The 15,374-nt window shown below is 46.6% G+C and overlaps 1 protein-coding gene across 1 annotated transcript; it reads left to right on the forward strand.

Annotated features, from left to right (window-relative positions):
- Positions 1–1,614: 1,614 nt before the first annotated feature.
- Positions 1,615–2,643, forward strand: LOC125509146 (uncharacterized). Its single transcript, XM_087522839.1, has one exon. It carries the CDS (start codon positions 1,615–1,617, stop codon positions 2,641–2,643), a length of 1,029 nt encoding a protein of 342 aa, XP_087378965.1.
- Positions 2,644–15,374: the final 12,731 nt, after the last annotated feature.

A 15,374-nucleotide genomic window follows, 5' to 3' on the forward strand; every position in this document is an offset into this window, starting at 1 on the left:
ACTACATTATCGCACTCTTGCTCATAGTGATCGCTCTTCTCTTCTGTATCATAGTTTAGATATAGATGATGAAACATGTGTATGTGATGACCATGCAGTTGCTTGTATTCGAGACATGTTGCATAACTTGTATCGCTATATTGAGATGATGATGAGAGACATCATTTGTGTTGGACGATGTGATGATATGATGAGACTATTATGTGTATAACATGATGAGAATATTGTTTGTTTATGATATGATTACACTACTGTATTAAATCTGTACAAATACATCGCAAATACGTGGCAAAAAAAATTATGCGTAACGCTAGCAGTAACGCTAGTGGCACCGGTAGGTTAGGAGCGCGGGGTGGAGTCCCGCGCTACAGCTATATAGCAGTAGCGTTGGGCAGACCAACGCTACTACTACAAGTTAGTTGTAGCGCCATAGTAGTAGCGTGGCCACTTATGCTACTGGTAGGCAAAAGCCGAGCGCTACTGCTGGGGTTTTCTTTAGTAGTGACGGCAGCATGGTGGATATGCCGTTAGAGGGCACTTGACCTATAGAATCTGTTGTTGTTCGGTTAATTGCAGTGGGATTGACCACGTGACAGAATATACCAAGTTTCCTTTGTAAGTGGTGTGTGTTTTATGATATACTTGGCTTACTGGGGGCTCGCAGTTGCCGTGTGGTTTCAGAGGGTACTCGGCTCGCAGTTGCCGTCTGCCGTTGCTGTATGTATTTTGGAAGGTACTCGGCTTACACTAGGTTAAGCGGAGTACCCGAGAAAAAAATTGAAAAAACACTAGGCAAGATGTGTTTTTTCCAAGTCAGTAGTACTCCCTCCGTTTCTAAATACTTGTGATTTTAGAGATTTTAAATGGACTATCACATATGGATGTATATAGACATGGTTTAAAATGTAGATTTACTCATTTTGCTCCGTATGTAGTCACTTGTTGAGATCTCTAAAAAAACAAATATTTAGAAACGGAGGGAGCACCATGCATGCATAGGCGCCGGAAAAAGATGTGATAAAAAGAGAATAGTGAGAGAAATGCAAAAAAAAAGAGAGGAAAAGTCAAAGTTTTACTAGAAGCCAACTGGAGTTTGCTCGTTGCATGCAATTGCAAACCCAATCCCTTGGCGAAATGAACTGCGCTAGCAATTCGGATACGAACTGAAGACGGGAAGCACTATTAATTAAGGAAGATCGATGTTTGCGTGGCGAAGTCGTGCGTTTGACAGAGAGAAATCCATTGGATTAGATCGATCGTTTGCGTTCGCTTGACAGAGAGATCGTGCAGTGCATGGATGGAGACTCGCGTGCGTTTCCAAACGAGCTGAATCCCAGCTCCCAGAACGCGCGGTCGTTCTACGCTGACGTTGCACCGTCACGAGACGCTTACGGACCGTATATACACTAGATGCGTACGCTAGCAATCCGTATACAAACTGAAGACGCTCCTGAGTCCGAAGCACTCTAGTAGTGTATTGATCAAGGAAGGCACGTACATAGCCCTGTGTCGCGATCCACCCATATATACCTACCTAGCTAGGGTTGCGCACCTACGGACCTTCCTTAGCTAGACATCCGCTAGCTAGCTCTGATCAAGGGAAGGCGATTGAATATGGCCGGCCATGAGGAGCTCTTTCTCGTCGGCTCCACCTTCAGTCCCCAGGATCACGAGCTCATCAACCAGTTCCTCCGCCAGAAGATCGCCGGAGCAGACCTAGGCCGCTTCAGCAGCTTCATCCACGAAGCCGACGTCTACTCCGCGCCACCTGAGGACCTCATCGAGAACCGTGCCCACGCGCCTGGCTCCGACAAGGACGACGGCAAAGGAGGCGTGAGGTACTTCTTCTCACCGGTCCGTCGTCACCAGACCAAAGGTGGCCGCAGCGGAAGGCGACAGCGTGTCGTCGACGACGACGAGGGTTACAACTGGCACTCGGAGAAGAGCGAGCCCGTGCTAGACACTCAAGGTAAACGGGTCGGCTTCATCGACAAACTTTCCTTTGGGATCAAGAGGCCTGGAGCAGCCAGAACCAGGCTTGGGTGGTGCATGAAGGAGTACGGCCTCGACCACGACGACGAACAAGACGGTGCGGCCGGACTGGTGCAATGCAAGATCTACGTCTCTCCCCACAAGAGGGAGATTACCTACGCGTCCGTAATCAATGCCCCCGGTTCCAAGAAGAAGAGGAAGGCGGCCGCCGACGTCCAACATCCGGAGGCTCCACGTCCGAAAACCCCACGCCGCCAAGAAATGTCCATCCAAGAAGAAGAAGAAGAAGCCGGCGGGACGCTTCGGGAGTTCGAGCGTTCGTTCATGTCCGACCAAGACGAGACGTTGCCCCCCGGAGTAGTGGACGACTGCAGCGTGGATCCAAGCGGCTTTTTCACCGACATGCTTCCAGAATTAGGACTGACGCTCCAGGGAAATACCGAGGCGTCCGAGCATGGCAGCGACTGTACATTGGAGGAGTCCTTAGCCGGCGAATATGGCGACGTCCACCAAGACGTTGAGACGGCGGAGGAGGATGACGGCACCTTCCAGTGCACATGGGAGGAGATGTTCGGCGACAACATGGAAGTGGCATGCCCTGCCCCGCCGACGGCGTCGTTGCACGTGAGGACTGAGTGTGCGTGTGTGTGACGGGAACTGCGGAATTTGCATCCCAGTGTGCGTGTATGTCTTGTTGATTGCACATTGTTGATGAACAAGCCATCCATATGTGCAGCAGATTAAGTAATTGATATTCTTTTATCATATATTCATATTAGACTACGTAATGATTAGTGATACAATTCCTAAGCGTGAAATAAATAGTTGACGAATCAAAAACAAAATCCTGTCTGATGAGATCGGTGCATGTACTTTGCTGCAAGAACACCTAGCTCTAAAGCATTATGTTTATCGAAAAGTGTAAGCATTCTTTTTTTTTGTGAACAGGCCTAATCCCAGCCATTTCCATTAGTCCTCATAAAGGATATACATCTGCCCAGCATACAAAGGTATCGAGGAAATGAGAACGGGAAGAAATGGGTTTAAAGCACTAACAAGAAACCCACCGTGCATTGATGGCGTCCACGCATGCACTATGGTGCAAAAACCTGATGGTGATGGCACCTAACCACTAGCCTAACAAGTTCAAAAGAGCCAACATCTAGCAAATCAGTAGCAAAAGAACGTAAACTAACAATATATGACCGCTAAAACGCCCATGAAGGCAACAATGGAAGTTCGATGTAGCAGTGTGAACATTTTGAGCAGCAGCACTGTAGTGGGACAGGCAGAGGCTGGAGCAATTTCACACTTGTATTCATTCAGAGAGATTACATTATATACCAGTACAGGAGCACAACGTGCGAGGCCTAACAAACTAACCGAAGTCCCTACTAGCTAGCTGCATGCGATCAGGATGGAGAGAGTGGCGCAGGCAGTTACAGGAGGGACGTGGTCACGTCGGTGCTGCATGTGTGGATGCATGATTCCAACAAGCACAAATCATAATCAGTTAATAACATTGTCTAAAAGCATCGCCACCCAATTTTTCAAAGGCCTCAACTTTCCTATCTTTCTTAGACTCGCCCATCTTTCTTCGTGAGATAAATGTTCGATCCATCATCTTAGCCTGATCTTTCCGAACCCTAGCCTGCAAGCCAGCGGCATACAATGCGGGTGGTCCAATTGTTGGTCTGTCAACCACATCCCTACCTCTCCGGTCTCCCGAGAATATCGATCCGTCCTCCCTAGATCTTGAACTGGCGAGAGAGACCATGGCAAGGAAGGCCAGCAAGGTCCGAGTGGTGGACCGGTGGTGCCGTGGCAGCATCGCGTGCTAGTGCCATTCGAAAACTCGTATCAAGCAGCCTAGTGTAGTGCTAATCGGACTGTTTTTTTTACAACAACCACAAAAGTTATATCTACCTTGTACTCTCATTAAAAATAATGAATAATCTCTTGCTTGAAATAAAAACTACATCATGTATTTAGCCAAATTATCTTTAAGCTACTTCAGGAAACCATTAAGCTACCCATGTACTACAAAACTAATAAACTTAATATTTATCATAAAAAAAGAAAAATATTTAGTAGAAGTTTAAGCTCTAATGACCATTTAGGGTGGAATCGAACATTGCATAAAAACTAGTTTATCTTTTTTGTTTGGCAGTTGATTATTTAAGGTTTGACAATACACTCCTTGTACCGATGAAATTTGACCGAGTACCTTTGGCCTCCCAGGAGCCCTTCGAAGGATTGGAAGGTGCAAAAAGAATTCATGGGTTTTCTTTGGCATTGAGACGCATTATTAAGCCCCGACACTATAGTAATCATCAATAAAGTCTTCTATTGTGACCCCCTCCCCCTAATTCCATTGATGAAGGAAATGTTATGCTTGCAAGGTTTCCTGATACTTGAAATTCTCTACATATGCATGTCCTCACATCTAGATCCACAAATTGTCGCTCGCCATCTTCACCGCCTAACTCACTATGTTTTCATGTGATCAATCCTCTCATACTATAAAAAAGACGAGGCACAAGAGCACACTGCACAATCGACCCGTACGCCCAAGAAACTTTGGCAGCTGAATAGAGTCTGTCATATACGCAAATTGGGGAAGAGATAGCACCAACATTTGAATAGAAAATGCTTGCTCTATTCCGGATGGACGGACACAGCCGGTTACTATGGTGGAATCGTTTTGGCTGCCAAAATTTGTTAAGATCGATTGAGTCGGCTCTTGGGGTTGCTTTGCTTTTCATTGACGCGAGCCATATGCATTGGATGAGATGATTTTATCTTTCCATTCAAGTTTTGAGGGAGGAATACGCGTACAACAGATCAATGCCATGTACACAAGACACCATCGTCGGTCGATCTGGCATAGGCAGCGCAGGGGGGGGGGGGGGGGGGGGGGGCGAACAAAAATATGTATGTTTGGGGGAGGGAGTGGGGCAAAGATTATATTTCCTCTAATCTAAGCACTCCCCAAAAAATTTCTACCCGTTTTTTATAAAAGCTAGGGCGTGGGGGGGGGGGGGGGGGGCATGGCCCTGCAGCAATTGTGGGACCTGTACGAGTGCTGGTGCAGCATTCAGGAGGTGTCATGCGGCCCCGCCGACAAGTTGAGGCGGTTCACCGCCTTCAACGCTTGTCATGGCGTTATGGTTCTGCCAGTCGCCACCACTCCTATGTAAGTTCTTTCACATATTATTACTTTCATGTACCAATTCGGGTCTACCATCTCATCATAAATCGATAGAGAAAGTGAAAACTCTATGCTGCTTGTTTCGCTAGCTATATTATAATGACGACGAAAACTAAAATCAATCTGAAATAGGTGAAAAAGTAAAATCATACAAATTGTACTATCATAACCTAACAAAAAAATAGTTAGATTGGAAAGATATATGTATTGAATGATGGTTAATAGGTTCCCCTCACCTTCGATATGCAATGGAATAGTTTGTTTGCAAGGTTTTATGTATATGACTAGATCACTAATGGCGCGCGTTGTCGCGCCCGTCTATTTTGAATGTTTTATGATAGAGAGAGATGATTTTTCTGTAAATACATGGAGACAAGATAAACTATAGAAAATGCTAAAATAGACTAAAATGGTTTGTTTCATGGATGTTTCCCTTTTTATGAAATATACTCCTGTGAGTAATAAGTAATAACCTGAATTTGTCTGGATGCTCCTTAAGTTAGGATGAAAATTCTTCATCAAAAAGGTTGTCGGTATTAACCACACCAACAGCCAAAACAGGCCACAAACTCTGTAATTTGGTAAGATCTCCGCTGAACATACATGCTTAGGTATCCATGGTAGGGAGCAACACAGTGTGCCAGTGGCAATCATAATAAGGGCTCCATTTGGATCATTCTCAGATAGGAGCATTATTGGGACCTGGTCACACACAAGAACTACCATGTTGGCGCGCGTTGCGACGCCTGTCATTTTTTGGGTAAAATGGTAGAATATTCTTTAACTATATGAAGTCATAATGCAGTGAAGTTAAATTCGTATAGACTGACTTGAAAAGCTTAACTAAAGGTTAATTTGAATTTGCAGCAGGGCCATGCAATGCCATATGTCATTCATGCATGATACTGACAATCACTACTTTGATGTAAGGCAAACACATGATACCAGGATGGAATATGTACGAAAAATAGGACGACATGGCATGTTCACAACTGTTTGTGTAAACTAAGCAGAAACCATTCCAGCAAATAAGAAGCAATGCAAGCTAGACACCACATGAAAGATGCAACCAATATGACTCTGCCAAGTTAAAAGCGTCCCATTATAAATGGAATTTCAACAAATTAGAAGCAGCGCATGCTATAAATCATATGAAAGATGCAACTAATATCGCACTGCATATACTAAAGGTGTCTCGTCATGTTGATTGACGCGGGATACAAAAAAAACAATAGTTTTATGTAAGGACATGCTTAATAGACAGATGTACTATATACTAAATACAGGAAGGCATGTCACATTAACATGTATAATGTATAAGCTAAGCAGACTAGCACATGCAGTTTAACCAGATTGGAAGAATTACAATCTAGATACCATATGCAACATGCAATCACATATCACGCTGCCAAGTTAGAGCAAGCACCTGCGATGCTAGTGTAGGGGAAATGCTGTAATCAACTACAGAGCTACGTTCACTATCTTCATCTAGCATTCTGTTTCTTGAGAATCATGTCGGGAGGCTGACGCTGCATTCTTTAAATGAGGAGTAGTCCCCTTGCCTGCCTGCCTCGTCATAAGTGATTGATGAGGGATACACAAGAACATTAGTTTGATGTAAGAACATGGTTAATACACAGATGTACTAGTATGTACCAAAAACAGAAAGGCATGTTATATTCAAAGGTATAATGTGTAAGCTAAGCAGATGCAATTTAACCAAATTGGAAGCAATACAAGCTAGACATCCGGCTGGAGTGGTGAGCATGATCATCTTGGACCTGAGAGCCTGGTGGGAGGCGGGCTGCTTCGCCACCATCGCGGCTTTTTAGTTGGCTTCCAGGTGATGCCTATCTTTGCTGGGTTTGTCACTGGCTCGGCCAGTGCCCTGACTAGCTATTTGTCTTCTGGTGCTCATGGGATGATGGTTCATGTAAAAAAATATCTTTCCTTATCTTACCGACTTCGGTCTTTCGAATACAAGCTAGACACCATATGGAACATGCAACCACATATGACACCGCGAAGTTAAAGCAAGCACCTGGGATGGTGGTTCATTGCGAGCGAGGTCATCAACTCCAGAGCTACGTTCCCCGTCTCCATCTGCTGACACTACACCCTTTAAAGCCTTGAAACGTGTCTTGCCTAGCCGCACACCAAGCTGGAGCGACTTCTCTCTTTTCTTTTTGGCTTCTCTCATGGCAGCAGAGTCTGAAATACCCTTGCATAAAAACACAACAATGAGAGTAAGGGTGAAGTGTGTGCAGAACTAGTGCACTGTAAAAGTAGCAGATAGCAGGTGGCTGAAAAATAAATGACAGGAGACATATGATAGCTCTACAACATTGCATGGCAAACAAAATTAGATTATACTCCGTATGATTTTGTAATATATGAGCACAGGAAATGCAGGTACTCCTCCAGCACACCACCACATGTGGTCATATCTAAGATAACAGTCGATTGAAAATAAATAGGTCAGTCGATTTTTTTAATGAACCGTCCGATCTATAAGGAATGGGCAGATGGCCTTCGTCTACCTCCCGGCAGTCACTGTTGACGATCTTTTTCGAACCGCCAGTGACCACCAGCCCAGACCCCTGCCTCCGCCGCCCCGCCCTCCCATCGACCTCACACCACCGCCGTGCTTGGCAGCGCCCCTAGGCCATCCCTTTAATCCCGGCCGACTTCCAGATCGGGCGCCAGTAGCTCTAGGCCGCACACGCCCCTAAGATAAACACCAAGGCGCTGCTTCCCCGGCGTAATAGGCGTACTAGCGCCTGTTACTCCAGGGAATGCTTCCGTTAATTGGGAATCAACTGGCCAGAAATTGAAATTCAGGAGGGCGACGGACCTCTAGCTAAGGTGAAATAGTATATGAGGAGAAACCTTGTGCATCGCGAGTTACTAGGAACATCTAGTATCAAGAAGAAGCGGTCAACTAGTGTCTTCTATGGGATGAATACCATGCAAGCAGAGACGTAAGATTTGTACGAATAAGGGAAGAGGAGTACCTTTTTCGGTTGCCGGTGTGGTCACCTCCACATGTCGCGCCGATTTTCTTCTTTTTACCGGGGAAACCGATGTTCTCTCCACATGTCGCGCCGATTTTCTTCTTTTTACCGGGGAAACCGATGTTCTGGAGGGTGCAGGCTTGGACGAACCCATGGCCAAATTGTTGACTGTGTTGCCGTGGCCGTATGTCGGCGGAGGGGAATCAGATCCGAGGCGGCGAAGAACGGCATAGCAGGAACAGCTCCGGTGCGGTGGAGGGTGGCGAAGTTGGAGCGGCAGCAGTGAGGCGCAGGACGGCGTGGTTGAACTGGCTCGGGTACGGACGGCTCGGCCTCGGCTTCAACTACTAGCCGTGGATGGTGTTGCAGTTGAGGTTGCGGTGGTCGAGACGTCGGGGTATCAGCTCCGGCGTGATGGAGGAGGGCGGCGGTTGATGGGTGGGATGGGGTGGCGGAAGGAGGACGCCGGGGTTTCGCGACTGGTGGAGAGGTAGTTTTGGCGCCCACGGAGTACGAATGGGGAATCGGACGGGTGGGGGAACCATGTTTCGGTCTGGGACGCGCTTGTTTTTGGCTTTTTTGAACAGAAGATGGGACGCGCTTGTTTGAAATTTGGGGAAAGTACAAACTTTGCCCCGCTCTTAAATTTTGGACCTACTGCGGGTCGGGGGTAGGATGGTAATCCCAGGTGTCCCAAATAGTGGGCGGGAGCGATTTCGGCCGCGCACATGTGTGCTTAGGCGTCCATTGTGTATGAATATTTTTTGGATGCGGTTGCGTGGCGTCTAGATGAAGCTACAAACCTACCCCGGTTTAGACCTTTGGACGTCGGGCCGGTAGGTTTCTCGGGTCGGAGTTATTAGAAAAGTAATTTCCTTGTACTACCAAACATTGGTCTCACGCGGTTTCGGGCGAGTAGAGGCTCTTTTGGCGCTTCGTTCGAAATTTTGAAACACAAGCATTCACGTTTAGAGTACTCTTGAACTATGAGGATTAACCTAAATATACAACGTTATATTTGACCTTGTATGTTTGAAAACCTCATTAAATTATCCGCTTCTTTTTGAAATTTTGACACTTGAAAATCCTATAACTATGATTATTTTGGAATGGAGGAGCTAAATTTGAATCTATTTTGTACACGACTACATATGCTATTATGTACAAAATCAGATCAAAGATTGGTGCCCCCATAATTTAGGTATGGTTTACAAATGCCATGATATCAAATTCAAATAATTGAATGGACTTCTGTTGAATTTGATTTTTTAAACCACCTTAAGTTGAATTCAAATGTATGCTAGTTCATAGGTAGTAGCTATTTATAATGTTCATTGTGTAACTTTCGTATGTATAATGTGCTTTACACACACAACATGAACTATACTCACGTTTATATTCGATTGCTAAAGCGATGCATTGTCTGGAGTTCAAAATACTAACTATGTGGATCAATTGTGTCGAATAATAACATAGACATGCTCAAATTCGATAGAATCTAGATGTCTGATGGATCAATGACCGCTCCTTACGCGAATTGCAAATATCATGATCCCATCCTAATATTTGGATACAATTTATATCCTTAATCAATGTGTAGAGCAGTCTTTTACGTGTAGTTTCACTCTCCATCGGTGGTCTCTCACACATGCTCACACACTCTCTCCCGAGGTGTCTTTATCGCACACATGCTCTAGATATAATCCTCCCTCCCTCTCGTAACCATTTACAACTGTTTTCACTAACGTTTATCACAAGCACTCTTCCTCTCGCAAACATACACCCACACAATCCTCATCGACCCTTTCTATATACATGGACCTGCCTACGTGTCTCATGTACGCACATTATCTTTACGCCTGTCTCTCACGCATTGTCTCACACCTCTCTTCCTAATCGACGAGTATGATTCTAGCAGAGCATTCTGTAGGATGCCCCTTAAAGTTAGGTTGGATGAATAGTAATATCAGAGATAAAGGGGTTACCTTAATCCGAGAACCTAGGGTTACAAATCCTAGCCGGCTTTGTCAGTGGACACAGAGTCCTTCACAATTCTGCTATCTTTGTCTTGTACGACTAGTCATCCATGGGTCTTCCTAAATACGTCACGGGCCGACCAATGTGGCGCAGGACGGAACCGAACGAAGGGCCTCACCTCGACCCACCGGACCTCACGCGGTGACACACCCTCTGCCCCCACGTCTCATTATCTTCTCACACCCACACATACCAACACAAACACCACACACACACAGAAATTTTCTCCTGGTGCCTCTATTTCGTCCCCCCTTGCATATACACACTCAAGGGAATGAAATCTCTTGTCGTGACATCATATTCGTCTCTCTCTTTCTCTCTAGACCACTCTCATTTCTCGTGCTATCTCTCCCACGCCCCCCCCGTCGGCCCCTCTATCCATGCCTCTCTCGAATACGTAATACACACACATACCTCTCTAGGCCCCGCCAAATGCATCAACTACACATTCACAAATGTTACATCACATACCCCATTGATCTAAAAAGCCCTCTCTTCACGTTTATTTCGCATACAACATTCCTTTTGAATAAAGTGTGGCCAAAAAAATCATTTTAGAGTTTCTACATATATACAACATTACAAAGTTATATGGAGGAGTACGAACGCTAATTTGCATTGCATGGTGCCCACAATGATATTTATTCCGCACTGTGAATTTGTATATTTTTATACTATATACAAAGTTAGTCATAATAAAGAGAAACAAAGAGCATCTCTCTCTCCATCGCATACCCCCCTGTACGCCCCTTTCACGTATGCACACAAAACTATCTCCAGGTCCTCTAAAAGTAAGCCCCCAGAAAATTCACGCATGTTTCATCTTTCTCTCGCGATATATGCAATGACGATCATTATATTTGAAGCGAAAGAACGATACGGTCACGGGCTCACCGTACAACTCTGTATTTGCTCATGACATGACTAGTTGACCAGTTAAACGCTCCACGTGGCACCTCTAGTGTTGCATCACATTATCTCACTACCATCGTGCCCACCTGTCGACTTGTATCTACTCCACATATACACTCTTATAAAATACATAAAATACACTCTTATAAAAAACAGAGTTGGTGATGATGGTGTGCCTGCCATCCTGCAATATAGGCCGTCGGATTTATATCTGACGGATAGGAAAGAAACTATGGCAATTTTGCAAAAAGGTACCCACACACCTCTCCACATTTCCAAATAAGGCCTTCCCTCATTCATCCCTTTCTCTCGCAAGATAAACAAGTCATACAAATGCATCTTGATGTTACGTGCAACACACGGGCATCTTGCTAGTAAGAATGAAAACAAACGACAAAAAATATATTTGGACGGTGGTTCGAAGTCATGACCGCGGGCATAGCGGACAAGGTGGCCTTGTATTGGTATGCTGAGCCGTCTGTTTTAACACACATGAGCTGGTGTGGTGATTATACACACACGCACGCATGCACACGAACTGTATCCATGCAACACTCACACAAACACATGCACCCACGCACGCACGCAACACTCACACGTACACACGCAGCCACGCACGCACGCAACACTCACACGCACGCACGCAACACTCACACGCACACACGCACGCATGCATGCACACACCAGTACACCACACGACCAACACACACTCTCACGTTCAAGTGCTCAACCTACACGTGCATGCGCACACATCAGGCCCTGACAGACACATACACAACCAGGTGATTCCGGCGCACGGGTTGGAGCCTTGTCGCGCCTGCGTAAATTTGTGTTTATCTGACCGTTTGCCTATGCGAACTGACAGGTGGGACCCACAAGGAACATGGTCAATTTAACTAGTCAACATGGCGCCACGCAGACAACTTGGCCGGTCAACAGAGTGCAATCCGATGCTGAACTATGAGCAAGTGACCGTATAATCACCGCAAAACGTATATAGTGACCATAATCAGCTTATTCTGAAGTTCGATGACCGTATTACACTTTTCTCTCTGTAGGCCCTCCAAAACTACATCTCTACACGTTCTCGCATGTTACATCTAACAACTATGCAATACAGCACTACTACTACACTTTAACACAATAAATCATATGTGTTTTTAGTTTTACTAGATATCATATTGTTACTTATAATTATTCAGTTTGCATACATTAAAATTGCCTTTGAAATGTATGGCCAGTATCATCTCCCGCGCGGGAAAAATCCCGCCCTTTCCTGTTCAATCGGGTTTGTATCGATGGATCGTGCGAAACAGCAAAACTATAGTACTATGCAGTACAAGTGATAGTTCACTGGGCCGTCGTGTCGTCTACTCCTCCGTCGTAAGAGTGGAGCGCTTGCTTTCATAAATCTTCTAGTACCTTTCACCGACATGTGGGACATCAAGCTACCGGGTCCACGTGCCATACCGGAATACAGTGCAGAGCAGCCGGGGTGAAGCACCCCAGTCATGGCGCCGGCGTAGTAATGAGCAATGAGGCGTCAAATCACAAAGCTGCACCTTTCCCGCAGTTAAGTTGGAGGGACGAAGCAACCATCATTTCACTCGTTTCTGAATCCGCTTCTCCCTCATCTTCTTCAACTTAACCACGTGTTGGTTCTGCCGTTGTTCTGCCTCATGTGGGACGCGGATCGGCTTGGTAAAGCACTGACACGTGGGACCGCATGTTAGCAAACCGCCAGGACAACGTCCTCCGAAAATAAGAAGCCTAATCCTAGACTTACAAAGGGCTACGTAGCTGCTACGTATACTTTCCATCTAATCTATATATGCCCCCCCTGATTTTCAGGTGGGGTGGGCCTAATCCTCTCCTTTAATCCAATCAAATAGTCCCACATCACATCAGTTCGTAACTTTACGTAAACCATTACGTGGATGTAGCATTGCTCAAATAAGAAACCTCCCCCGCCATCCGCACGGCAAAATCACCTGCTTTTCACTAATCTCGATTCTATAATTTTTTAGATCAATATAATTGACATTTGTATAGATAGCACACAGGAGCAAAACAAAGTGGTATGGTTAAGGGCATCCACAATGTGTAGCCAAATGTGAAAATAGCTTTTGGCATCGTGGGAACCATTGTGGACGGTGTTGCCAAAGCCAAAAAGATGGAACCGAAGCTCCCTGATTGATTGATTGATTGAAGGAATAGAAAAATGCAACATCTCTCCTCTTTCTCCCATGCTTGGACGCATGTAGTACACTATAGAGCACAGAGTCTACTCCCCTGTCCCTTCTATCGCAAATCACAAAGCAGTGAGGCGTCAAATCATGAAAGCACGGACGAAGCAACCATCATTTCACTCTTCGCTGACTCCGCTTCTCCATCGTCTTCTTCGAGAAGCCATCTCACCGCATTAGTACTCCTAGTAGTACTAGTAAAGGACTTCCTGGATGCAAATAAGGCGGTTGTCTCGGCTTGCAGGCGGCACTTGCGAACGACTTACCGTGGTCTCCCTCAATGGTGTTCTCCGTCGAACGCACTTCGCCAAACCAAAAAAAAAAGATATCGTCGACGTCACCACAATGGGGAAGGAAGTCAAATAAAGTTACTACCTCCATTTTTTTGTACACAAGGCCAGTATATCAAAATTACAATTTGCAAAGGGCCACTAACACTAATCGAGGCAAAATTGATGGGGTTAGCAACCAAGGACATTAATATCCCCTGCATGCATGCGGAAGTGAGAAGGTTGGTTTGCATGGCACTGCATTAATTAAGCGATGAGGAGTGAGATGGTTAGCTCTTTGGTCTTTGGAGAAAAAAATACGCATTAATTGACACATGAAACGAGGATTTGTATCGATTAAATCTCGCGAAGGAAAACCCCGCCTTTCTTTTTTAACACTAGTACTCCTAGTACGTACGTACTTATCCTGTTTGGGTCTAGGCCTTGCATTGCCAAACTTCACCACACATTTTTGCCAAGCTTGCCTAAAGTTTTCAAAATCAGAAGGAGGTACACTTGCGCATGGCTGTCGCGGTCGCACCGCACCCTCACACGGTCGCTCCTGTACGCCGCGGTCGCACCGCACCCTCGCACAGTCGCTCCTGCATGCTGCAAACCCAACCAAGGGAACACACCCTCACTGACATGTGCTGTCGCATGTGAACAAACCAAACTCAGCCATCCTATCGCTGACACATAATTTTCGTTCATAGAGTATGTTTATCCAACCGCATGTTGGGGAGTATCCGTACGGCCCGTGAGGTGGTCTGTTGGGGAAGAAGAAGAGGTGAGGAAGAAGGAAAGAAGGGTTAGGAGACGTAGGATATTCATCCAACCGCCCGAAATGGTAGACTGACCCAAGTCAGGCGACTTGCATAACAAATATATGTTTTTACACAGCAAAAGATCCATGAAAACAACAACATAAAGAAAAACTATCACTGCTCGCGGAAAGAGACGGCCTCGTCGTCTTTGGCTGCCGGCGCGAACCAGCCGTCGCTGCCAACGTGTGTCTCCGCACCGTGGTTGTCCTCGGCCTCCAGCTACTCGTTCAAGCGGAGCGTGCGGGTGCTCTGCACGGACGAGAGCACAACCCGGTTCAAGTCGAGGATGTCCGGTTCCGCCTGCAGGAGGGCCTCGTTGGCAGCGGCATCCGCGCGCTCCGCGTCGAGTCGAGCCTCCGCCGCCCAGTTCAAGTCCAGGACGTCCGGTTCCGCCTGCAGGAGGGCATCGATGAGAGTGGCATCCGCGTGCTCTGTCTCGAGTCGAGCCTCTGCAGCCCGGTTCAAGTCCAGGACGTCCGGTTCCGCCTGTAGGAGGGCCTTGATGGCAGCGGCATCCGCGCGCTCCGCCTCAAGTTGAGCCTCCGCCGCCCGGTTCACATCCACGACATCCGGTTCCGCCTGCAGGAGAGCCTCGATGGCAGCGGCATGCGCGCGCTCCGCGTCGAGTTGAGCCTCTGCCTCCCGGTCCTCCTTTAGTATCGCCATGTTGAACCGCTGGTCCGCCTGCACCATGGGGGACTGGGACGCCGGCACGAAGTCGACGTCCATCGTCTCATACCCATCGGGGGCCTTCTGCGCCGCGACCTCCGCCGTGAACATTGGATTGGCTTCCTCCTCCTCGTAGCTTGGCTCCAGAGAACTCGGGGATTGGCCCGCCGCAAAGCGAGCTTGGGAACGGAGGTCTGTGG

This window comes from Triticum urartu, chromosome 5A (genome assembly GCF_056163025.1).
Source record: "Triticum urartu cultivar PI428250 chromosome 5A, HENAU_Tu73, whole genome shotgun sequence".
In the NCBI taxonomy this organism is placed as follows: Eukaryota; Viridiplantae; Streptophyta; class Magnoliopsida; order Poales; family Poaceae; genus Triticum; species Triticum urartu.

Excerpts from the sequence above, each read along its gene's own strand:
- LOC125509146 (XM_087522839.1), top strand. The coding sequence starts at position 1,615 with ATGGCCGGCCATGAGGAGCTCTTTCTCGTCGGCTCCACCTTCAGTCCC.